Source organism: Muscardinus avellanarius (assembly GCF_963383645.1).
Source record: "Muscardinus avellanarius genome assembly, chromosome: 11".
Classification (NCBI taxonomy): Eukaryota; Metazoa; Chordata; class Mammalia; order Rodentia; family Gliridae; genus Muscardinus; species Muscardinus avellanarius.
Window position 1 is genome coordinate 85,556,019 of NC_137797.1, and position 25,914 is coordinate 85,581,932.

The following is a 25,914-nucleotide window of genomic DNA, read 5'->3' on the forward strand; positions in this document are numbered from 1 at the left end:
AGTCAACTTAGCAGCTAGGACACTTCTCAGGTCCAAACACAAGATGCTGAAAAAGAAAGAAAGAAAGAAGGAAAGAAAGAAAGAAAGAAAGAGAAAGAAAAAGAAAAGAAATAGAAAGTGGGAAAAGGGCAGGGTTAAGCTCTCTTTAATGAAACTCTAATGCAATAAAAAAAAGGGAACTGTGTAGAAACAGCAAGGCAACGCAGGCAGCCATGGGCACGTGGGGTTGCTTTCTTTAGGACTCTCACGAGGATCTGCCTAATTTCTGATTTGTACTTTCACCCGAATCCCTCTAAGAAACGACACTGTTGGAGTGGCGCTCGTAGAAGGGACGCAGAACCTCGGCTGCTTGGTGATCTGACCACTGCCTCCCGGGCGCGGCAGCCGCGAGGCTCCTGCAGGTGCGAGTGACTGGCCGCGGCGCCCCTTCCACTCCACATCTCTGCGGCTAGTGCCCTGCGCGGTGAACGTCCTGTCAAAGTGAGGACTGTTTTTGTTGGGAAGAGAAGTGACACGCGAAGGTGTAATCCTTCTGGTTGTAGGTAAGTTAAGGCTTCCTGACAAAGTCAAGAAATCGGGGCTAGGAGCGCCTTGGAGCGCAGCCCGTGGGAGGTAAGGAGCCCGCGTGTTAGACCTTTCGCTCAGTTCGCCATTTTCCTCGTTCGTCAGATTATGTGCAAAATAAATTCCGCCATGAAAACCCATCGCCTTAAGTCAAGTCATAGAGGTTTCCTAGCAGGACCTGTAAATTAACTAGGAACATGTTTTATCTCAATAGAATATAATGACTGTAGGCACCTGAGTGTTTGTCCAAAGTAGACAATGAGCTAAGGTTTATTATCTTTTTTTTTTTTTTTTGGCAAGGAAGAAGATTCATTATGAAAAAATCAAACAAGAACAAAACACAATTTTAATCAAAATCTGAATGCTTTCTGGATGAATTAACTAGCTGAGGCTACCTTACATCTATCTATGTGTATATTTTATCATTTGTTCTTGACACCTTAGCTGAAGGACTCATAATAAGACCCTGAATTTGGAAGAAGTAAAAAAAAAAAAAATCTGGTCGTTAAATGAACACACAATTTTGTACCTTCCGGTTATTTAGCTTTCTTTAACATTGGCATACATACACACATACAAAGAAGCACTAGTACATCTATTTGACTGCAATGTAAAAAAATTAAAGATACCGTCAAAACTTGAAAAAAGTCAATGAATGAAAACTTAGTCTCCTTCTTAGTTTTACTGAATAATGTCCAGGAAAGAATTATAGTTAAAAAACAAAAACCAGCAGTTAATGAGCTGATTAAAAAACAAGTGCATAAACGATGTCAGTGTAGCAGCAAAACACGATCATTAACATTCCAATGCACCTCGGTTCCCATTTTGTGCAAGAAAAATGACCACAGTTTGGCCAATTCCAGGTTTCAAACTAAGTTAAAACCCATACTTAACCGAGCGAGCTCTGTGTATTTGAAAAACAATGAATTCACCTCCCGCCTAAATTATTTGTATAGACATAAATCAGGTAGCAAATAAAGTACAATATAAATACCGATGACAAAAAAAAAAATCGGAATCAATGTCTACAGCTGCATTTGGCGTGTGAGGGAAAAGAATTTTACAAGACACACATTTTACACTGTCCTAGACCTCTCTTCGGCAGTCGAGGTAAAGCCATCCATCTGAGATACATATTTCATATTTTGTTATGTTTTTTAATTTAACTGAACTGTAGCCATATTTGGAAGAGTTTTTCTGTGACTCAGAAGAACCATGAAATGTTCCATCAGCCAGGTCTGGGCTTTGTGCTATTCTTCTCGACTTTCTCTCCTCTTCCAAAACGATGAACATTATGAATCCAAGTGTCTTGTGAACACCCGAGAAGAAAACACCTGCCGAATCTTGGACGGCGCCCTGGGTGGCTACGAAACCTCCAGCCCAGACGTCTGTCCACTGGAGGTGGTGACTAGGGAAGAGGAGGCTTGGCGAGACAGTGGAGGGGGGAGCACTGCGAGCTGGAAGGTGGCGGCTCCTCAGGCAGAGATATGTCAGGACTGAAACAAGAAACAGTCTGGTCAGCGAGGAACACGCAGGCGGCTGGCTGCTCGCAAGGGTGGGGCAGAGTACTTCCATGGACTTTCAGATAGGATTAGAAATTTTGCACGGGAAATATTTTAAATTCAAAACATGCCAAGACACCTGCTGCTTTGCAAACCAAGACATTAAAAATAAGGAAGAAGCTGGGCATGATGGCACACCTGTAATGTCATTCCTTGGGAGGCTGAGACAGGAGGATTGCAGGTTTGAGGTAAATCTCAGCAACTTAGCGAGACCCCTCAGCCATTTAGCAAGACCTTGTTTCAAAATGAAAAATAAAATAGGGCTTGGGGTGTCGCTGAGGCAGAATGCCCCTGGGTTCAATTCTGAGCACCAAGGAAGAAAGGAAGGGCAGGAGGAATGGAGGGAATGTGTTCGGCAAATTTTATATGAATCCCCCCAAATCCTGCTTTTCAATTTTTTTGGAGACTAGGAGTTAAAACTAGGGGTAATCTATCTCAGAACTAGACCCCAGCCCTAATCTTTCTTTTCTTTCTTTCTTTCTTTCTTTCTTTCTTTCTTTCTTTCTTTCTTTCTTTCTTTCTTTCTTTCTTTCATATATATATATATAAAATTTGTAATACTGGGGATGAAGCCCAGAGACATTCTACCTTCGAGCTACATCCCAGCCCATCTCTCTCTCTCTCTCTCTCTCTCTCTCTCTCTCTCTCTCTCTCTCTCTCTCTCTTCCTTCTTTCTTATACTGGAGATGGAACCACCCCAGGGACATTCTACTTCTGAGCTATACTCCCAGCCCTATTTTTTATTCTTTATTTTGAAACAGGGTCTCACTGTGTTGTGGAGGGCCTCACTAAGAAGCTGAGGCTGTCTGCGAACTGCGATCCTCCAGTCTTAGCCTCTCAAATGCTGGGATGACTAGCGTGCGCCACCATGCCCAGCTTTTTATTCATTCATTCTGTGTGTGTGTGTGTGTGTGTGTGTGTGTGTGTGTGTGTGGTACTGGGGATGAAACCCAGGGGTATTCTACTTCGGAACTACAACCCCAGCCCTATTTTATTCTTTATTTGGAACAGTGTCTCACTGAGTAGCAAAGAGCCTCACTAAGTAGCTGAGGCCGTCTGTGAACTGTGATCCTCCTGTCTCAGCCTCCCCAGTGCTGGGATTACAAGTGTGTGCCACCACGCCCAGCTTCTTATTCTTTATTTTGAAATAGAGTCTCACTAAGTTGCTGAGGACATCACTAAGTAGCTGAGGCTGGTCTCGAACCTGTGATCCTCCTGTCTCAGTCTCCCGGTATACGCATCACCAGGAGGTTTTGGTAAAGACAGATTCAGATTCAGATGGCCTGGATAGGACCTGACATTCTGCACTTTTCTGTTTTCTTTATTTCTTCCTTCTTTTCTTTCTTTCTTTCTTTCTTTCTTTCTTATTTATTTATTTATTTATTTATTTATTTATTTATTTATTTATTTAGTGTGTGTGGTACTGGGGATTGAAAACCCAGGGGCATTCTACCTCTGAGCTATACGCCCAGCCCTGTTTTATTTTTATTTTTTATTTTGTGGGTTTGGGGATGGAACCCAGAAGCATTTGACCTCTGAGCTACACTTCCTGCCCTAAGTTTTTATTCTTTATTTTGAAACAGGGTCTCACTAAGTTGCGGAGGGCCTCACTAAGTAGCTGAGGCTGTCCGTGAACCGCAATCCTCTGGTTTCAGCCTCCCCAATGCTGGGATTACAAGCATGCGCCACCACGCCCGTCTAGCCCTGGTTTATTTTATTTTATTTTATTTTATTTTATTTTTAATTTGGAAATGGGGTCTTGCTAGGTTAATGAGACTCTCACCACTTGTTGAAGCTGTCCTTGAATCTGCAGTCCTCCTGTCTCAGCCTCCCAAGTACTAGAATTACAGGTGTACACCACCATGACAGCTTTATTTATTTACTTATTTGATAGTGTGGCTTGAACTCAGGGGCATTCTACTTCTGAGCTATACCCCCAGCCCTATTTTATTTGAAAACACTGCCTCACTAAGTTACTGTGCACTGGCCTCAAATCTGGGATCCTCCTGTCTCAACCTCCTAAGTACTGGGATTACAGGCCTGCACCACCAGGCTTTCTTTTTCTTTTTTTCTTCTCTCTTTCTTTCATTCATTCATTCTTCTTTTTTTTACTGAGGATTTAACCCAGGGGCAGTCTAAGCCCCAGCCCCATTTTCCATTTTGAAACAGGGTCCTACTAACTTGCTAAGGATCTTGCTAAATTGCTGAGGCTAGCCTGGTACCTGTCTCAGCCTCCCAAGTACTGAGATTATGTTCTAAAACACCATGCCCTGCTAACATTCGGTATTTCTTTCTTTTGTGTGAACCCAGGGAATTGTACTTTTGAGCTACACCTCCAGCCTTTTATTATATTTATTTTTGAAAGTGTCTGGCTAAGCTGGGCATGGGGGCACACACTTGTAATTCCAGTACTTGGGAGGCTGAGATAAGAGGATCTCGGATTTGCAGCCAGCCTCTGCTACTTAGTGAGGCCCTCTGCAACTTAGTGAAACCCTGTTTCAAAAAAAAAAAAAAAAAAATAGGACAGAGGGTGTAGCTCAGAGGTAAAATGCCCCTGGATTTCATCCCCAGTACTGAAAAAAAGAAAAGAAAGAGAAAAGAAAAGAGTCTTTCTAGGTTGATGAGAGTCTCACTGCTTGCTGAGGCTGTCCTCAAACCTCCTGAGATCCTCCCGTCTCAGCCTCCTAACCCCTGGAATCGTAAGCGTGCACCACCATGCCCAGCTGCTTTCCTGGTAAACTCCTGCTCTCGTGACTCGGATGGTGCTGGCAGATGGAGCGAGGGTTAGAGTCGAGCGAGCCTACGGTTCTCTGGTTTATCAGATTCAGGGGATGACTGATTTGCCTGTGGAAATCTAATTTGTTCTTTGAGTTCCCTGTACTTGTGTTAGCTTGGTAGGGTCAAAATCGAGAGTTTTATGACATATCCCATTGGCTGAGTAAATTATGTGGTCTTCCAAAATGATAGAGCCTCCAGTTTAAATATCTCGGGCTCATTAATATCTTGATGAATAACTTCAAAAAATAAGAAAGCAAGCCAGATGTGGTGGCAGACACCTGTCATTCCAGTACTTGGGAGGCTGAGGCAGGAGGACCCAGGTGTGAGGTCAGCTGTGACAACTTAGCAAGACCCCAGCGACTTAATGAGACCCTGTTTAAAATGAAAAAGACATAGCTCGGAGGTAGAATGCCCCTGTGTTCAATCTCTAGTACCAAAAAAAAAAAAAAAAAAAAAAAGAAAGAAAGAAAAAGGAAAAACTAGCTGAGCATGGTGGAACATGCCTGTAATCTGGTACCTTGCTTGGAGGCTGAGACAGGAAGGCCACAGGTTTGAGGAAAGCCTCAGCAATTTAGTGAGGTTCTCAGCAACTTAGTGAGATCCTGTTTCCAAATAAAAAATAAAATGGGCTAAGAGTGTACCTCAAAGTAGAAGTCTCCTGAGTTCAATCCTCAACACCACACACACCAAAAAAGGCCTAATAACTCTTCTTACCTTACTAGGGATTGCAGTGGTTAAACATATGAAGAACCTCACCCTTGTCTGGTGCGGTAGAAATTCTAAAGTTGGCTAAGTGTTATCTCTTCTGCCAGGAAGAAGTGAAAAGGGGTGAAGACAAAGATTTCCATCCACTTGGCAAAGGCTGCGGTAGGAAGGCAGCCAGGGATAATCCCAGCAGCTTTGAAAAGGAGAGTCTTTTTGTGTCTTTCTGCATCTAATACTTTCTTTGTGCTCCCCACGGTGAAGAGCCCTGGAAGTCTGCTTTGGACCACTCGGGATTCACATGGGTAGACACTAAAAACATAATGTTTTAAAACCGCTTCATCCCTGGGGAGGTAACAAATAGCTTGCATCCAGTAATGTCAGAAGAGGTAGAAGAAGGTCACGTAACCTTTAATCAAACTGTTTTTTAAAAAAAGCAAGGTGAAATAAAATTAAAGTTAAAAGACTCTCCCTCGGATCTTTCCATTTATTATCCCATTCAAACACTTCAAATAATAGCCTTCTCCATTTGGTGCTCAAGCAGATTAGAGAGGTTAGGGAAGAGGCTACAGATTTTGTCAGAGGGTTAGTAAGGTGTAAGGGCTGTTAGTACTGATAACAGAAATACACGGTGTGTGCGTGTGTGTGTGTGTGTTACTGGGGATTTAACCAGGGGCCTTCTACCTCTGAGCTACATTACTAGTCCTTTATTTTGAAACAGGGTCTTGCTAGGTTGCCAAAGGTCTCACTAAGTTGCTGAGGTTGGCCTTGAACCTATGATCCTCCTGTTTCAGACCCCCAAGTCCTGGGATTTCAGGTGTGCCCACTTTGGGAGCCCATATTCTTGTCCACCTTAGCGGACTTGAACCTTTATACTTACATTCAGTTACTTACACAATTGAAATTACGCTCGCGTTGGTTGCTGATATTAAATGCCATTCGTATGTCACCTAAGAACCTTTCTGAAAGTCCTATTGTACACAGGTATAATGATGCCCGACAGTAATCTTAGTACTTGGGAGGCTGAGACAGGAGGATCACAGGTTGGAGGCCACCTTCAGCAACTTAGCAAGACCGTGTTTCAAAATTTAAAAGTGAAAATAAAAATAAAAAGACCTGGGGTGTAGCTTGGAAGTAGAATGGCCCTGGGATTTTAGAGCCCAGTACAAAAAAAAAAATAATAATAATGACATTAATGAGAAGACCGTAAAGACCACAAACAGACTAAAACATCGAGGTTGCAGCAGTGACGGGGTGAGCGGAGACGACGCACGGGGACAGCGTGGAGAGGACAGGGCGCGCCTGGGAGGCTGGGAGGCGTGAGGACGCTCACCAGGGATGGACGGAGGCTCATGCATGGCTGGAAAGCTTTCATTCAGAACAGGAGCTGTCAGCAAACCCTGCAGGGTAGGGTCCTGGGGGTGTGTGATCCTGCCCTGACAATTCTTGAGTTAAACTCACAGAAAGGGCCTATCGCTGCAAAGATTCTTCACTGAGTGCCAGTTATGAGGGTTTCCCCCCACCTTTCAAACTCATTTTAGTGAGGGTACTGAGTGGACAGAAAATAGAAACACTTTTATACAAGAGATATTATATCACATTTTCTTTATCCATTCATCCGATGACGGATGCGCAGGCTGGTTTCATAACTTGGCTATTGTGAATTGTGCTGCTATGGACATAGGTATACATGTATTATTCTAACTTTAGTTCTTTTGGAAAGATACCCAAGAGTGGTACAGCTGGGTCATCTAATGGCTCCATTCCGAGTCTTTTGAGAATCTCCATACTGTTCCGCATAGTGGTTTGCACTTATTATGTATTTATTTTTGTGGTACTTAGGATGGAACCCAGAGGCTTTCTACCTCCGGGCTACACTCCCAGACCTATTTTATATTTTATTTGGAAACAGGGTCTCACTAAGTTGCTGAGAGCCTCACTAAGTAGCTGAGGCTGGCTTCGAACCTGCGCGATCCTCCTGTCTCAGCCTCCCAAGCGCGGGGATCACAAGCGTGCGCCACCACGCCCGGCTTTCACTTGCACTAATTTGTATTCCCACCAATATTATGCAAGAGTTCCTATTACCCCCACATCCTTGCCAGCATTTATTATTGTTTGTATTCTTTTTCTATTCTTTTCTTTTTGTGGTACTGTGGATTGAACCAAGGGGTAATTTACCTCTGAGCTACACCCTATCCCTAATATATCATGTATGTATGTATGATGTATGTATGTATGTTAAACTTGAAACAGGGCCTCACTATTTACTGAGGATTTCACTAAAATGCCGAGACCGGCCTTGAACCTGTAATCCTCCTGTCTCAGTCCCCCAAGTACTGGAATTACAAACTCCTGGCTTGGTTTGTATTTTTAATAAATACAAACATCTAACTGGAATGAGGTAAAATCTCAGTGGAGTTTCATTTGCATTAATTGCTAAAGATGTTGAACATTTTTCATATATTTGTTGGCCATTTGTATTTCTTCTTCTCCTTCTTCTTCTTCTTGTAATGGGGATGGAATACAGGGCCATTCTACCTCTAAGCTACACCGCAGCCCTATTTTATTCTTATTTTGAAATAGGGTCTCCCTAAGTTAATGAGAGTCTCACCACTTGGTGAGGCTGTCCTCGAACCTGCAATCCTTCTGTCTCAGCCTCCTAAATCCTGGGATTACAAGTGTGTGCCACTATGCCCAGATTGTTTGTCTTTCTTTCTCTTTCTTTCTTTCTTTCCTTCCTTCCTCCCTTCTTTCATTCTTTTGTTCTTTCTTTCTTCTTTTTCTTTTTCTTTTTTTTTTTTTTTGTGTGTGGTACTGGGGATGGAACCCAGGGGCATTGTACCTCTGAGCTACACCCCCAGCCCTATTTTTTTGGCCTCTTTATTTTTGAAACTGGGCCTCACTGAGTTGCACAGGGCCTCGTTAAGTAGCTGAGGCTGTCTGCGAACCACAATCCTCCAGTCTCCGCCTCCCGAATGCTGGAATTACAAGCGTGCACCACCACGCCTGGCCTTGTATTTCTTCTTTAAAGAAATACTTATATAGTCCATTAGCTCATTTATTGATATGGTTATTTTTTTACAAGGGGGGACCCATATTCTAACAATTCAAGCTGTTTTTGTTGTTGGTCTTGTACTAGGGATTTAGCCAAGGGTCATTCTACCACTGAACTATATTTCTACCACTTCTTATCTTGTATTTGCTGGTATTATGGGCTGAACCCAGAAGCATTCTGCCTCCAAGCTATACTTCCAGCCCTTTTCTTTCTTTCTCCCCCGTCTCTCCCTTCCTTCCTTTCTTTCTTTCTCTTTCTTTTTTTGCGGTACTGGGGATTGAACCCAGGGGCATTCTACCTCTGAGCTACACCCCAGCCCTATTTTTTATTCTTAATTTTGATACTGGGTCTCACTAAGTTGCGGGGGCCTCACTTAGTTGGGGAGGGCCTCACTAAGTAGCTAAGGCTGGCTGCGAAGCTGCAGAGCTCTGATCTCAGCCTCCTAAGAACTGGGATTGCAGGCGTGTACCACCATGCCTGGCTTCTAACTTTTAATTTAGGAATAATGCCTCAAACCTGCTATCCTCCTGACTCAGCCTCCCAAGAACTGGGACTACAGACACGTGTCACCGTGCCTCACTCCAGGTTTTATATTTTGGAGGGCAATGAAACCCTGAACCAATCCCAGGATCTAATCACACAGGGAGCTTCAACCAGGGCCTGGGGACCTCTCTGTGGCTGGATTGCTCCTGCCCAGGCTGTACTCCTGCGGTCCATACTTGAAACAGAATGTAGCAAAATGTAATTATGTCTAGACAGGTATGGTGTGGGAAGGGAGCGAGTGGGATGAGCCAGTATCTGACATGCAGCGTGGGTGGAAAGCCGTGTAGATTTACCTGACAGTCGGGCCGTCTCCCCTCCGGGCTAGTTGTGAGCACTGTGGCGGTAAGGAGGCAGGAGGCTGCTGACAATCTACAAGAAACTGATAAATTAGACACGTATACAAAGAGACGAGGAGCAAGGTGTTAGTAACAGTAACTAGAACAGCTGCCTGAGAGATTTAGTGAGGAATGTACATTCAGAAACACTGACTAAGCAGCAGTAGCGGAGACAGCCTCTTCTTCATTAGAGAATCAAAAGATTAGCCACACATCATTAGTAGCAAGATTCCTCAAGTATGTTAGGACACATGTAGCCATTCACATCTGGTATTTTGAGACCTCTGAAAAGAGAGGACCCGTTAAGAAAAGACCTTTAAATTCTGAACTTGAATTTGATGGTGGTGCTTGCTTAGCACAAACACCTGCTATTGTAAATATATTCAAATAAATATATTCAAATGACTCATTGTATTGGCAGACATAGGAGAGTGTTGTCAGTCTCATAGGTGTACTGAGAAAGGCATGCAATAGAATATTTTTCATAATTAATAAAAGGATAATTGACAAAAAAAACCCCACATCTTTACAGGTTTTTGAAAGTTGATTATTTTGCATGTGTGTGGTACTAGGGATTAAGCCCAGGAACATTCTACCTCAGAGCTATGTCTCTCAACTCTTTTTATTTTTTATTTTGAAGCAGGGTCTCACTAGGGTGCTGGGGTTTACAATCCGGTTCCAGCCACCGAAGTACTGGGATTACAGGTATATGTCATCATGGAAAATCAACTTGATTTTACAAGTTGAAACAAGAATTGTTAGCAGAAATCTCAGAATGTTTGCTATATAGTAAATTGTTAGTAACTTGGAATTGGGGAGAAAACGAACCTGAAATAATGGGAACCCTCTTTGTTTTGTTTTCTCCATTTTAAAGCCACATGATTCACAGTAGGTTAACAAAGTCGGGCTGGTAAGAACTCAGCTGCTCCAAGAATCATCTCTTCCAAGAAAGACCATGCGCCTGGTATTCTGAAAAATCAAAGATCACTCTGCCTGCTGGAACCAGGTAGACTACTAGAATGACCCAAGAGGCTAGTGAGAAATGCATACATTGTATTTCTTTCTTTCTTCTTTTTCTTTTGAACCAGGGACATTCTACTTCTGAGTTATAGACCCAGCCCCATTTTTTATCCTTTATTTTGAAACAGGGCCTGCTGTCTCAGCCTCCCAAGTATTGGGATTACAAGTTTACATAATTATTTCTGTAAAAAGATTTTTTTGAAAATAAATTAAAAAAATTATTCTTAAATAATTGAAGTTTTTTTTTTTTTTATGGTACTGGGATGGAACCCTTCTACCTTCAGGCTACACTCCCAGATCTATTTTTTATATTTTACTTGGAAACAGGGTCTCCTAAGCCAGCACAGCTGGCTTCGAACCTGCGCAATCCTCTTGTCTCTGCCTCCCAAGCGCGGGGATTACAAGCGTGCGCCACCACGCCCAGCTGAAGCTTTTCTTTTTAATAACTGCTTAAGCTATGTACTTGCTTAGTAATCCCCTTTCCTTATATTATGGTGTGTGTGTGTGTGTGTGTGTGTGTGTGTGTGTGGTATTGGGAATTAAACTCAGGGGCATTCTAACTTCAATCTATACCCCCCAAACTTTTTTTTCCCTTTGAAACAAAGTCTCACTGTGTGCTGAGGATGTCCTCTAACCTGCAATCCTCCTGTCTCAGTTTCCCAAGTGCTGGGATTGCAGGCTACCATGCCAGGCTCCAATACATTCTCTAACAAAACTTCCAATATAACTATAGAATACCAAGATTTCACGCAAATTGCTGGTGCTTAATGTAAGACACTGAAAATGCACCGAAACTGTCTACAAGCAAAGTGAGATGCAGTGCAGGGCAGGCTTGGTTTGTGTTCACGCAAGAGGGCATCATCACAGGAGGGCCCCTATTTTATTTTATTTTATTTTATTTTGGTGGTACTGGGGTTTTTGGAAGCCCTTCTACCTCCAGGCTACACTCGCAGACCTATTTTTTTTTTATACTTTCATTTGGAAACTGCGTCTCTTAAGCCAGCGCGCGCGGCTGGCTTCGAACCTGCGCGATCCTCCTGTCTCTGCCTCCCAAGCGCGGGGATTACAAGCGTGCGCCACCACGCCCGGCCGGGGGGTTGGGGGGGAACAACGTCTTCTTGTGTCCTGCCTGGCCCTGCACACCTGGGCTCAGGTGATCCTGCCTCACTCTCCTGAGTGCGGGGACTATCCATCCACTGCCGGCCTTGGACGGCTGCCTGCATTTGGATACGGGAGTTTTGAGGCTAACCAGGTGTGTGCTGCCCTCCTATGGTGTATCTGGGTAAATGCAATGGTTGTAAGAAGCAGGCAGTCAGAAACACTCTGGAATTCTTATATTTTACATTGCCAGTGAGACATTATAAGCTCTTTTAAAGCAGAGTACTGGTCTCTGTTCATATCTCATATATATTAGAAATAGTTGTTTGGAGCAGGGTCCAGCATTCAGGAGGCTGAGACCTGAGGATAGCGGTTCGAGGCCAGCCTCAGCTACTTAGTGAGGCCCTCTGCAGCGAGACCCTGTTTCAAAATACAGAATAGAAAATAGGGCACGGGCTGTACCTTAGAGGTCAAATGCCCCTGGGTTTCATCCCCAGACTCACACACACACACAAAAAGAAAAGTAATTTTTTTTGCCAGTGCAGTCCTTGTTTGTTATTCAGCCAAAATACACTACGTGATAAACCTGGGGGCCGGGGAGCAGGGCACAGTGCTTTCTCCTAAAGGACGCTTAATGTGTTATAGTTATTGCTTATATTTGTAGTGAACACAATTTTCTCTTTCTTAGAAGTGACACCACTGGCTAAGCCGAGTGTGGTTGTGCACGCTTGTAACCCCGGTACTTGGGAGGTTGAGACAGAGGATCGCAGGTTCACGGACAGCCTCAGCTACTTAGTGAGGCCCTCCAAAACTTAAAGAGACTCTTTCAAAATGGAGAATAAAAAATAGGGCTGAAAGTGTAGCTTAAAGTAGAATGCTTTTGGGTTCCATTCCCCAGCACCCATACACACACACACACACACACACACACACACACACACACACACACGAGAGAGGGAGAGAGAGAAGTAACCCACTGGCTAATTATTTATATCATTTTATATTAATTTATTAATACTTAGCTAAGTGCCATCCTTAAAGCATAAAAAGAAGCTGGGCGTGGTGGTGGCGCACGCTTGTAATCCCAGCATTTGGGAGGCTGAGACAGAAGAATCAGTGTTCGTGGACAGCCTCAATTACTACTTAGTGAGGCCCTCTGCAACTCAGTCAGACCCTGTTTCAAAAAAATTAGGGCTGGGCGTGTAGTTTGGAGGTAAAATGCCCGGTACAGAGCGAGAGAGCGAGAGAGAGAGAGCGAGAGAGAGGGAGAGAATATGAATGAGAATTGAGTTGGAATGATATAGCTAATGTCAAAAGATTTTTCATCTTTCACTAACTTATTTATAGAATTTTCTTTTACTAATTATTTATTTATTTTTCTTTTTTTGGGCACTGGGGATGTGATTTTCCTATCTCAGCCTAAACAATGGGATTACAGCGTGGCCACCACACCAGGTCCTCAACTGTCTTCTAACCTCTCTCTTCAGGTTACAGACCTTGGATCCTCGAGAGTACTCTAAATGAGGAGGTCTGGCTGGGGCCTTCCAGGCTCTTTGCTCTCAGGCCCTGCGGCTCTGCAGGGCCTCCCTGCTGTCTAGCATCTACTCTGGCTGACTTGTTCTTGAAGGAGCTGGATCTGTCTCAACCATTCAATCATCAAACTCCTGAACTCCAATTGTATGTTGGAAACTTTGTTAGGCAGTGGGGAGAAAGCACAAAGAGAAGAAAGAAATGGCCCCTGCTTGATGGAGGAAGCCAAACACAAATAGGGGGGTGCTAAATGCCATTCTTCTAGAGTTCATGTGCGGGACCAGTGCGGGAATGTGATGCAGCTTGCAGCTTGCCTAGGAGACCATAGCGACAAGGGAAAGAGAGGAATCTATATGACCCTGAGGTTTTTCAGCCTTGAGAAACAAAGTAAAAGCCACCACCAACAGTGACGAGAAGGCCCAGCAGAGCATACAGTGAATTCATTCCCACAAGCCCCTGCCCCATCATTATATTAATCTGAAATGTCTTGCCAGACTCCTCAAAGCCAGCCAGCTTCACTCCTGAGCATCGGAGGAAACCTCTGCTCCTCCCCACCCCGGCAGCACCCCTTGCCCAGCAACTGCGCGGCTCCCCTCAGTGCCCCTCCCCTCCCCAGCCCCCCAGCTCCTCTAAGGAGCCTTAGAGTTCTGTTTCCCCACAGTAGTTTGTTTAGGGAATTTCTATGTGACACAAAATACCTGCTAATGTACTAATTCCACTTCTCTTGAAGGATGCTCGCATTTGCTTCTTTTTTTTTGGGGGGGGGATTATTGAACCCAGGGGTATTCTATTTCAGAGCCATCCCCCCCCCCCCCCGCTCTCTTTTATTTTGAACCAGTGTCAGTCTAAGTTGCTGAGGCTAGCCTGGAACCTGTGATCCTTGTCTCAGCCTCCCAAATACTGAGATTACAGGCTTGTGTAATACTGAGATTACAGCCTTGGCTGGCTAGATTTGCTTCTTTGTTAAGACTTTTCTTTGTTAGGACTTTTTTTTTTTTTTTAAAGGACTATCAACATTTGATAGATCGACTTGAAAGGATAGTTTAAAATTCAGGCATTTCTGCAACCAAAATTATATCTTTCAAATGAAAGGAAAAGCCGGGCATGGTGGCACATGCTTGTAATCCCAGCATCCGGGAGGCTGAGACTGGAGGATCGAGGTTCGCGGACAGCCTCGGCAATTTAGTGAGGCTCTCTGCAACTCAGTGAGACCCTGTTTCAAAATAAAGAATAAAGAATAAAGTCGGGCATGGTGGTGCACGCTTGTAATCCCAGCATTCGGGAGGCTGAGACCGGAGGATTGCGATTCGTGGACAGCCTCGGCAATTTAGTGAGGCCCTCTGCAACTCAGTGAGACCCAATTTCAAAATAAAGAATAAAAAATTGTGCAGGGGGTGTAGCTCGGATGTCAAATGCCTCTGGGTTTCATCCCCAGACCCGCAATAAATAAATAAATAAATAAATAAATAAATAAAATAAAAAATAAAAAAAAGGAATAGGAAAAAGGAAGTACTATTCCATAATTTTTTTCCTAGTACTGGGGGTGCACTACTGAATTGAACCTGGGGTGTGCTACCGAATTGGAACCTGGAGTGTGCTACCACTGAGGAAGGCTACTTGCCCTTTTTATTTTATTTTATTTTGAGACAGTCTCACTATGTTGCTAAGGCTGGTCTTGAACGTATGATCCTCCTGCATCAGCCTCCTGAGTAGCTGGGATTACAGGCACGCACCATCACACTTGGCAAAAATTTGTTAAAGTTAATGTCATAATACTGATTTTTCTTTTTTGATAATTGGAGACTTTCCAATATAAGGCTTGGTGCATAAATATTGAAATTATTTGTGAATTTCCCTTATTTAAGATGTGTCAAATAACACTAATACTAAATTATTCCTCACTAAATCTACAGCGTGGTTAATAGTATGCTAATGAATTACGGGAAAATTTATGGAAAAAAGCATTAAGTATATTCTCTGCAGTAACAAAGAAAACATTTAAGTAGTCCTCTGGACTCCTAAACACTTAAACTGAAAAGACAGACATATAGAGAATTTAGGAAACAAATGAGAATAAAAATTATATAGAAATATACGTGAAGAAAAATAATGAGCATGAGACAGAAACATTGATATAATACTGATAATGAGAAAAGTTGAAATATTTTTTAAATCTAATGAATTTCATCATAATTGACACTAATAAAAATGGTGAACAACCTTTGACATTTTATAATCAAACACATAGAGTTGGGCATCTCATTTCTTTTTGCCAAATGTATCACATGTCCTGTTAACACTTTAGTTCCCCTGGAAGAACACACGGATAAGACCACAGCATAATTTCCAACCTCTGAGGGACATCATCTGCTAGTATACACCACAAACACTTCAGACTTGTGTTTACACGGTGTTTAATACAGCAAATGCCTTTATGTGTTTATATCCTCGGGAGTCAGAAACAATTATTATTCATTCATAGTTTTTAGAGAACAAAAAGACAGAATTGCTAAAACATGAAAAGATTTCAATATAAATCATGCAAAAATAAGACAAATCTTGAAAAGCCATCTGGCTCTGTCTACCATCAATGACAACTGCATAGAATCGTCACACTTTGGTGACAGACATCGGCTGTTGTCGATGACATAGAGTCAGAGTGTGACCTGCTAAGCGGTCGAGAGGGAGCGTTTTTTGGACTTTTCGTTGATTATGGCTAAGGCAAAAACTTTCACCCAGCTTTCCATTTGCCGTCTTGAAGAATAGCATATGATTAGTTGGTAAAGCAGTATTCATAGAAACATACACTTTGATTTCAAATCTTGCATCAGAGAAGAGCCCTGCAGGACAGCCACCTTTGTGCTTCTGAACAGTGTATAATTAAATGTGTGTTATCAACAGCCCACAGCAGGAGGGTCAGGGAGGACTCGGGAGACAGTGCTCGACACAGTGGCACCTGGAGGTGAAAGTACTGCCAAATTCTTACACCCATTGAAATATCTTTCTAAAACAGTCTTTTGTTTAGAAATGACCTTCCCAAGACGTGCACGCGGTCAGCTCAGGCGGCACGGTCTGACCTTGCTAAGCAAAGTCAGTAAGAGCGTGTATGGAATGAACAGCAGCTACTCCTTTGAGATGCCAGAATTAATTCGTCATCAAAAAAATCCCACACAGAAATAAGTGCAAGAAACCATCACTGAGACCCACTAGAAGGACCAATATAGACCCCAGACAAGAAAAATATGAGACACCACTCAATGAGATGTGTTTGATTTCCTCATTTAATATTTTATTCATTTTATAAAATCATTGGAAAAAATCATACTAGGAAATATTGTGAGAAGTTCAGGGCATCCTCTTCTGTAAACCGGCGGATCTGAAAATTATAGATTTTTCATCAATGTCCGCTGTTTCCTGGCCCTCTTTATTTTTTTCTGTTTAAAGAAATACTTAAAACACATAATCTACATTTTTTTTGGGGGAAAGCAATTCGGGAATCCCAAAACTAAATCAAATGCTTCAAAGTGCCCTATGCTCTCCCAAGGTAAACAGTAAGTTTAAGGAAAAGTAATATGTTTAAATAATAGATACTTTAAAAACCCAAGTTTACAGAAGATACTTACACAGGAAAATGCCCTAAATATTTACAATAAGCTTCCTAATTTAAAAGTATTTGACTCAGAAATTTAATTGAATCAAAGCTACAGGAATAAATCTATTATGGAAAAAAGTTCACCTATATACTTATAGACAACTTACCTCTTTTTGCTTTTGATGTCAAGTAGTGCGTAAAAAGAGAAAGAAATTTATGTTTAACTGATACTAACATCATTATATAAGGACTCATTCCAAAAACACCTACTCCGAGTTAAAGACTGGGGATTGAAGCCAAGGTATCCTACCTCCAAGCTATACCTCTAGCTCCATTTTATTTTTATATTTGGAAACAGGGTCTTGCTAAATTTGCTGAGGCTTGGCTGTGAACCTGTGACCTGTGATCCTCCTGTCTCAGTACAATCATGTCCCACCATGCCTGGCTACTATACTGTTTTTTTTATTTTTTATTTTATTTATTTATTTTTTTTTGCGGGTCTGGGGATGGAACCCAGGGGCATTTGACCTCCGAGCTACAGACCCTGCCCTATTTCTTATTCTTTATTTTGAAACCGGCTCTCACTGAGTTGCAGAGGGCCTAAGTAGCTGAGGCTGTCTGAGAACCGCGAGAACTGCGATCCTCCAGGTCTCAGCCCCCGAATGCTGGGATTACAAGCGTGTGCCACCACGTCCGGCTACTATACTGGTTTTTAAAGGAGCCTCTTCACAGAGGAGGAGCAGAAACTGCGTGGACAGCCAGAGATGGGAACTGCAGGTGAACTAAGCATCACACTCATAAAGATGTTTGTGCCAGGCCCCGGGGACCATTCTGGGTACCAGAAGCAACTTGTATCTGCTCCTACTCTACATTTTCTAATTTCACTTCTCACAGCTTAAACTGGTCAGAGGCTGATTTTTCTATTTATAGTTAGACATAATCTTAAATGCAATGAAAATTAGGAGGTAAGGTGCAGTTTTTGGTAAGAATGGGCAGGTGATCAGCGTCAGAGTGACAACGAAGTCCTCAGCATGAGGAAATGTGTTGCCTCCAACTAAAAAATGCCAATTTTTACATTACTAAAATAAGTGTAGTGAAATGACATCATCTAGGTCATTTTCCTGTAAAATAGATGCTCACATTCTTTTTTTTTTTTTTTTTTTTTGAGGTAGTAGGGGTTGAACCCAGGGACATTCTAACATTCTATCCCTGAGCTACACCCCAGCCCTATTTTTTATTTCTTATTTTAAAACAGGGTCTCACTAAGTTGCAGAGGGCCTCACTAAGTAGCTGTGGCTGGCCTTGAACCTGTAATCTTTCTGTCTCAGCCTCCCAAGTACTGATACAAATATTTTCTTTTTCTTTCCTTTTTTTTTGGGGGGGGGTATTCGAGATTGAACTCAAGGGTGTTTTACCTCTGAGCTACACTCCCAGCCCTTTTAATTTTTATTTAATTCTATCTTCTATCATCCATTTAGTTATCATCTATATACCTACCTATTTATCATCTATCTATATCATCTATCTATTTAGCTATCATCTATCTATCTATCATCATCATCATTTTGTGGTACTAGGGATGAAACCCAGGGGCATGCTACCTCTGAGCTACACTCCCACCCCTATTTTTAATTCTTGATACTGAAACAAGATCTCACTAAGTAGTGGAATGCCTCACTAAGTAGCCTAGGCTGGCTGTGAACCTGTCATCCCCTTGTCTCAGCCTCCCAAGTACTGGGATTACAAGCGTGCGCCACCACGTCCGACTTTATTTTTATTTTGAAATAGGGTCTCGCTGAATTGTTGAGCTGGTCTCAAACCTGTGATCCTCCTGTCTCAGCCTCCCACATACTGGGATTACAGGTATGTATCATCATGCCCGGTTGGCACACATTTTTTAATGTGAATTTTTGAAATGACTGAAGTTTCTTTTAAATTATTTTTAAGAGTAACAAATCTAGTTTATCTCCTGAGAACATTCACTGGCTAATCCAAGTCTATGAGAGGCCAGCTCCAGGGGCAGTCCCTTGGAGACAGGTCTGGATTACCAACTGGGCACGGAAGAAGTGACGATAAGAAAGTACTTAGGGCACAGTAATGACTAAAGTCAAGATAAACTTGACTCTTGCGTGTACATTTCATAAACACTCTACATTTGAGATATGTAGAGTATAGCAATGACTGTTTAGTTTGGGCTGAGAGGGGCAAAGGACAACGCATATGATGGTTATGGCATCTTTATGGCATTATCCTTTTTAAAGAAAACAAAGAAAGGAATAAAGTCAGCCATCTGGGGTTGTGCTTTTCCCTCTTCCTGTCATATCTTTTAGGCATAAGGCCCTGGGGACGGGCCAAGAAATCTGAAAAAGGTCAATGGATGACTCAGGAGATGGGTTGATGGAAGAGGCTACACAGAGGAGCTGGGGGGATCCAGGGCTGTGGGATGCTTCACCGCACCTTAATAAACTTGGTATGCTGTGGATCCCTGTGACTGTTTGGATATCTGCATGAGTTTAATTACTAGGTTACTTGAAGTAGCCTAGGTGTAAATGGTAAGAAACTAAATTTTTTTCTCCTTCCTCCCTCCCTCTTTCTCTACTTCTCTTTCTCTCTTCTACCTGGCATTGGATTGAGGGGCATTCTATCAGTGAACATCCAACCCTTTTTATTTTTCTTTTGAAACAGGGTCTCTAAGTTGCTGAGACTGGCCTCAGTCTTATGATCTTCCTGCCTCAGCCTCCTGAGCAGCTGTTACAGGTGTGCACCTCCGCATCCTACCTGGCTGGAACTACACTTTTATCACATAGTTTAAGAGAATGGAAGGTAGCAAGCAGAGGCCTTCTGTGAGCCTCATAACCACACAGTATCTGCACCAGGTCCACGTGGACCTCAGAAGGCTTCTCCAGATCTGCCCCGTGGCTCAGCGCAGGCAGCCAGGTGCGGTACATAGAAAGGTCCATTTCCCAAGCGACTTACAATGCTTCAGAGGAAGCTGGGTGCTTGCTCTATTGGTATGCACCTTTGTGAATTAAATTGATGGTCCATATATTTAGTGTAATTAAACAGGAATAATTTTAGGCCAGGAATGCCATCTGTTTTGACGAAGAAATCAAAGTGTTAGCAACTGTGAGAATTCAGTGGGAATTCAGGAAGTTTTTTCCTGCTTTGTATATTCAGTTCATAACACAGAGACACTTTCAATTGTCAAAAGTTTACTTTATACATTAGATAAATATTAAGATTTTCCTCTTTTTTGAAAACATTCCCTTTTCTTGAAAGGTTACTATATGGTACTGAGGTTTTTTTCTTCTTCTTCTTTTTTGGTACTGGGGATTGAACCCAGGAACATTCTACCTCTGGGCTACACCCCAAGGCCTTTTAATTTTTTTTTTTTTTTGAAACTAAGTCTCACTAAGTTGCTGAGTCTGGCCCCTCAAACCTGTGACCCTTCTGTCTTAGCCTCTCAAGCTAAGACATTTTATTTTATTTTGTTTTTTGTGGTGCTGGGGATTGAACTCAGGGGCATTCTACCACTGAGTTATTCCTCCAGTCCAATTTTTTTTTATTCTTTATTTTAAAACAGGGTCTCAATGAGTTGCAAAGGGCCTTACTAAGTAACTGAGGCTGTCTGCAAGCCCCGATCCTCCCGTCTCAACCTTCCAAATTCTGGGATTACAAGTGTGCACCATCATTCCCAGCTAAGAGACATTTTAATATATTTGTTTATTTATATATCTAGAAACGCGGGTTTTATTTTATTTATTTATTTATTTATTTATTTATTTATTTATTTATTTATTTATTTGCAGGTCTGGGGATGGAACCCAGGGGCATTTGACCTCCGAGTTACACCCCTTGCCCTATTTTTTATTTTTTACTTTTGAAACTGGGTCTCACTGAGTTGCAAAGGGCCTCACTAAGTAGCTGAGGCTGTCTGCAAACGGCAATCCTCCCGTCTCAGCCTCCCAAATGCTAGGATTACAAGCGTGCGCCACCACGCTTAGCTGAAATGTGGGTTTTAGTTGACAATATCCAGACCAAATCTTGGAGAGAATAACTTGAACTCACAGAATGAGATAAACTGAGGACTTGGAGGAGCCCTTCAGGATCTTTTCACTATACATGGATGAGGTCACATGGATAGGAAAAATAGCTAGTTGACCTGGAGACTGGAGACTGACTTCCCTGGTATATTCTCTCTCTCTCTCTCTCTCTCTCTCTCTCTCTCTCTCTCTCTCTCTCTCTCTTTCGTGTGTGTGTGTGTGTGTGCACTCACGTGTGTATGTGGTACTGGGGATTGAACCTAGGGGCATTCTATTGCCAAGGTACACCCCTAGCCTGATTTTATTATTTGAAAACAGGCTCTTGCTAGGTTGATGAAAGTCTGAGTACTTGCTGAGGCTGTCCTCAAACAGTCCTCCTGTCTCGGTCTCCCAAGTACTGGGATTGTGTGCATCACTGCACCTGGCTGTAACACTCTTTTTTTTTTCTTTCCAATACTAAGGATTAAACCCAGGGGCATCCTATGACCAAGCTACACACCCCAGCCCTATTTTATTATTCTTTTTTTGGGGTGTGGGGATGAAACCAACCCAGAGGCATTCAACCTCTAAGCTACGCCCTCTGCCCTATTTTTATTCTTTATTTTGAAACCGGGTCTCACTGAGTTGCAGAGGGCCTCACTAAGTAGCTGAGGCTGTCCACGAACCTGCAATCCTCCTGTCTCAGCCTCCCAAGTACAAGTGTTTGCCACCACACTCAGCTTGCGACTCTCTCTCACTACAATTTTTTCAGGTATTTTTTTTTTCCAGATAAGGAAAGTCCCTTTGCAAGGTGTAGGTTAGCTATGGCATCTCAAGTAATGCCTGTGACCAGCAGGCTGGTGGTAATAAAGGGTGCGGTTACAGTGAGGTGCTTTGAACCTGCGCGCTCCACCAGTCTCCGCCTCCCAAGCGCAGGGATTACAAGCGTGTGCCACCACGCCCGGCAAATCTTATTTTAAAATCAGATGTTTAGCCGGGCGTGGTGGCGCACGCCTGTAATCCCCGCGCTTGGGAGGCAGAGACAGGAGGATCGCGCAGGTTCAAAGCCAGCCGCGCGCGCTGGCTTAGGAGACCCTGTTTCCAAATAAAAAAGTATAAAAAATAGGTCTGGGAGTGTAGCCCGGAGGTAGAAGGGCTTCCAGGAACCCCAGTACCACCAAAAAAAAAAAAAAAAAAAAAAAAAAAAAAAAATCAGATGTTTATTAAGATTTAGATTTCTGCATAGAAATTATAATCTACTCGAAACTATTGGTAAGTAAGGTCTGGAACTGTCTGGTGCAATACTGTAGCCATGAGCTAGCTACATGTGGATCTTGGCATGAGGCTGGTCCGAAATGAGATGTGCGCATAGTACACACAGATTTTCAAAGAAAAACACAACATAAATGATCTCATTAAAAATTGCTACTGAGCTGGTTGTGGTGGCACACGCTTGTAATCTCAGCATTTGGGAGGCTGAGACTGGAGGAGCGTGGTTAGCGTACATCCTCAGCTACTTAGCGAGGCCCTCTGCAACTCAGTGAGACCCTGTTTCAATATAAAGAATAAAAAATAGGGCTGGGGGTGTAGCTGAGAGGTAGAATGTCCCTGGGTTCCATACTCAGTATTGAGAAAAAAGAAAAAGAAAAAAGAATTCAAGCTTAAGCAGGGTGTGGTGGCTTACACTTGTAATTCCAAATTGTGGGAGGCTGAGACAGGAGGCTCACAGGTTCACCGTCAACTTCAGTGATTTAGTGAGGCCCTCCACAACTTAGTGAGACCCCATTACAGAATAAAATAATAAAATAGGGATGGGGGTGTAGCTGAGAGGGAGAATGCTCCTGGATTCCATCCCTAGTACTACACACACACACACACACACACACACACACACACACACACCAAAACACAAAACCAAAAAGAGCTTATCTTCCTCTAACTTCTTCTGATTAAAAATAAACAAAAAGACGAGTTGATCTGACAGGAGAACCAAGGCATCGTAAGGGCGTGGACCAGCATGCACAGCAATGTGCAGTTTGCCGTGCTGCTTCTAACAGATGAGTAAAATGCATCTTGTGCTGATATTCCTATGGGCTCACATGCATTTGTTTGCTATGTATAGGATGCCGCTCAAGGATGCAAAGGTGAGACGCACGGTCGTGGCAGAGGTCCTCCTTCGATTGTGACCCATTTGTACTTCTTTAATTCTGAACCATCAATAATTACTGAAAGCAATCCAAAGAACTATAACATAAAAAAAGGAATACAATAAGAACAGGGGAGAATATAAACTTATATATCTTTCTAGAGCTTTTGTACCACATGGTTATAAATGTTACGCTCTAGGTGGGTTCCTTCCTTCCTTCCTTTCCTGGGGACTGAACCAAGTGTGTGTGTGTGTGTGGGGTGTTCCTACCTACAAGCTACATACCAGCCATTTATTTATTTATTTATTTACTTATTTATTTTTATTTTGAAGCAGTCTCACTACATTGCTGAGGCTGACTGTAAACCTGTGGCCCTCCAGTCTGTCTCCTGAGTACTGGGATCATAGTCTTTGTGCCACCACACCAAACTAAAGTGAATAATTTCTTATCTTTGCCTTGGTTTATAGGCACGCATATATTAAGACAATAAGATAAAGACGCTTCAAAATGGCACGCAAGCTGCCTGTCTTAAACAATATGAGAAATGAATGACTTGCTTGGGAAATTTCCAAATGCAACTGTTATGTAGATTTTACCGTATCACCTACATTAAAATACTACTTGAAATAGAGTACTGACTATTCTTTATGCTAGGAAAGCTACGCTTGTAGAAGACGAATCACGACAAAGATGTTTATTTTTGGATATGGTAGAAAACTTGGACCAATGGTTAATTATCCAGCAAACTGAAGGCCTACAATATACCAAGTCCTGTGCAAGCTCCCAGGATTCAAAGGCCAGGGAGGCTTCTGCCCACAAGGAGCTCCAGATACTCGGGAGGAATCAGATGCTACCACCCAGCCGTGCGGTGGAGGGTGAAGAGGGAGCAGCGGGTCCCCCAGCAGGACAGGGCATCAGAGAAGACATCACTGCCGGGCACCATGGCGCATGCCTGTAATCCCAGTTCTTGGGAGGCTGAGACAGGAGGATCATAGGTTTGAGCAACTTAGTAAGAACTTCAGCAACTTACCAAGACGCTGCTTTAAAATAAAAATTTAAAGTAAGGCTGGGGAATACCCCTGGGTTAAATCCCCAGCATCACACACACACACACACACACACACACACACACACACACACACCCCTTCACAATGTCTGCGCTTATGGATGCCATAGCAAACCTGGTGTCTATGGCACGTACACTTGTTTTAAACTCTCTGCAACAGAAAATAAGCAAGAGGGCAGAAATCTTAGAAACTGTAAAATATTTTTAATGACACAATTGTCAAAATAAAAACAAGCTGTGTGTGGTGGTACACGCCTATAATCCCAGCACTTGGGAGGCTAAGACAGGAATATTAGAGGTTTGTGGACAGCCTCAGCAACGTAGTGAGATCCTATTTGAAAATAAGAAATAAAATAGGGCTGAGGGTGAAGCTCAGTGGTAGAATACCCTTCAGTTCAATCCCCAGTACCAAACAAGTAAAATAAATAAATTTAAAAAACAGTGTGTGGGGGGGGGCGTGGTGGCACAGTTTGTAATCCCCGCGCTTGGGAGGCTGAGACAGGAGGATCGCACAAGTTCGAAGCCAGCCTCAGCTGCTTAGTGAGGCTCTCAGCAACTTAGTGAGACCCTGTTTCCAAATAAAGTATAAAATAGGTCTGGGAGTATAGCCCGGAGGTAGAAAGCCTCTGGGTTCCACCCCCAGTACCACCAAAAAAAAAACAACAGTGGGGGGAGCCAGGCTTGGTGGTGAACGCTTGTAATCCCAGCATTTGGGAGGCTGAGACAGGAGGACTGGAGTTCGCAGACAGCCTCAGTTACTTAGTGAGGCCCTTTGCAACTCATTAAGGTCATTTCAAAATAAAGAATAACAGCCAGGCATGGTGGCAAACGTTTGTAATCCCAGTACTTGGGAGGCTGAGACAGGAGGATGGCTCAAGTTTGAAGCCAGCCTGAGCTACCTAATGAGGCTCTCAGCAACTTAGCAAGACCCTGTTTCCAAATAAAATACAAAATAGGTCTGGGAGTGTAGCCTGTAGGTAGAAAGCCGTTGGGTTCCACCCCCAGCACCACAAAAAAAGAAAAAAAAGAAAGAAAAAAAATAAAATAAAAAATAGGGTTGGGGATGTAGCTCAGAGGTAGAATGCCCCTAGGTTCCATCCCCAATATTATAAAATAAATAAATAAATAAATAAATAAATAAATAAATAAATAGAAAGAAAAGAAGCAGTGGGATATTTTTGAGGATATTTGTTATTTATTCAAACAAAACAAATATAGAGCTATTTTGGGAAAGATTAGATGCACTTCTGTTTTTCAGTTTTCATTTTGGTGTCTGTCACCAACAGGGACAAAGTTTAACAGACAATCATTCAGATGATGTCTTTAGCATTGCACTATTCTAATTTGAGATCATTCTGTAAGAAAATATTTTTCGTAAAAATTAAATTATTACTTGAAGAAATACTGAAATAAATGAAAAGAAATTTGGGGTTTCTGTATATTTCTATTGTAAAATCAGAAATCTTTAATATCCAAAAAGGAAGAAAAGAAAATACTTTTGCAGCATGCATGACTCACTAAAATTTAAAAATCTAAACTAATTTCTAATTGTGTACTATATTGGGGCAAGACAGAAAAGTGTATTTTTCCACTTGTGGCTAGTCATTTTGTGAAAACGTGTGTGTGTGTGTGTGTGTGTGTGTGTGTGTGTGTGTGTGTGTGTTGCTGGGGACTGAACCTGGGTCTTGTGAATGTAAGCAAGTGCTCTACAACCCTGGCCCTGAGTTAATGTTTTTGAATTAAGTTTTATTTTAGTAGATTCCAAAGTAAAGGCAATGCGCTCTAGCATCAGACATTACCCAAACCTTCCTCCAGAAGGGAAGCTATCATGCTCAAGGCCCTAGGTTTAATTCCAGTGCACATGAACACACACACACACACACACACACACACACACACA

General features: G+C 42.5%; 1 protein-coding gene across 8 annotated transcripts in view; it reads right to left on the reverse strand.

Moving 5' to 3' along the window:
* Positions 1-1,972: 1,972 nt before the first annotated feature.
* BICD1 (BICD cargo adaptor 1) overlaps positions 1,973-25,914 on the reverse strand; it is a gene marked incomplete at both ends in the record, with an annotated part of 241,407 nt that continues 217,465 nt past the window's right edge. For 4 of the 8 annotated variants that reach the window (XM_080706010.1, XM_080706011.1, XM_080706009.1 and 1 more), the window contains one exon: positions 9,526-9,573. In XM_080706010.1, coding sequence (XP_080562136.1) covers positions 9,526-9,573 — 48 coding nt within the window. Of the gene's footprint in view, positions 2,061-9,497; positions 9,584-25,914 lie in introns of those variants that run through there. The other 4 variants (XM_080706005.1, XM_080706004.1, XM_080706007.1 and 1 more) reach the window with 3 other exon arrangements.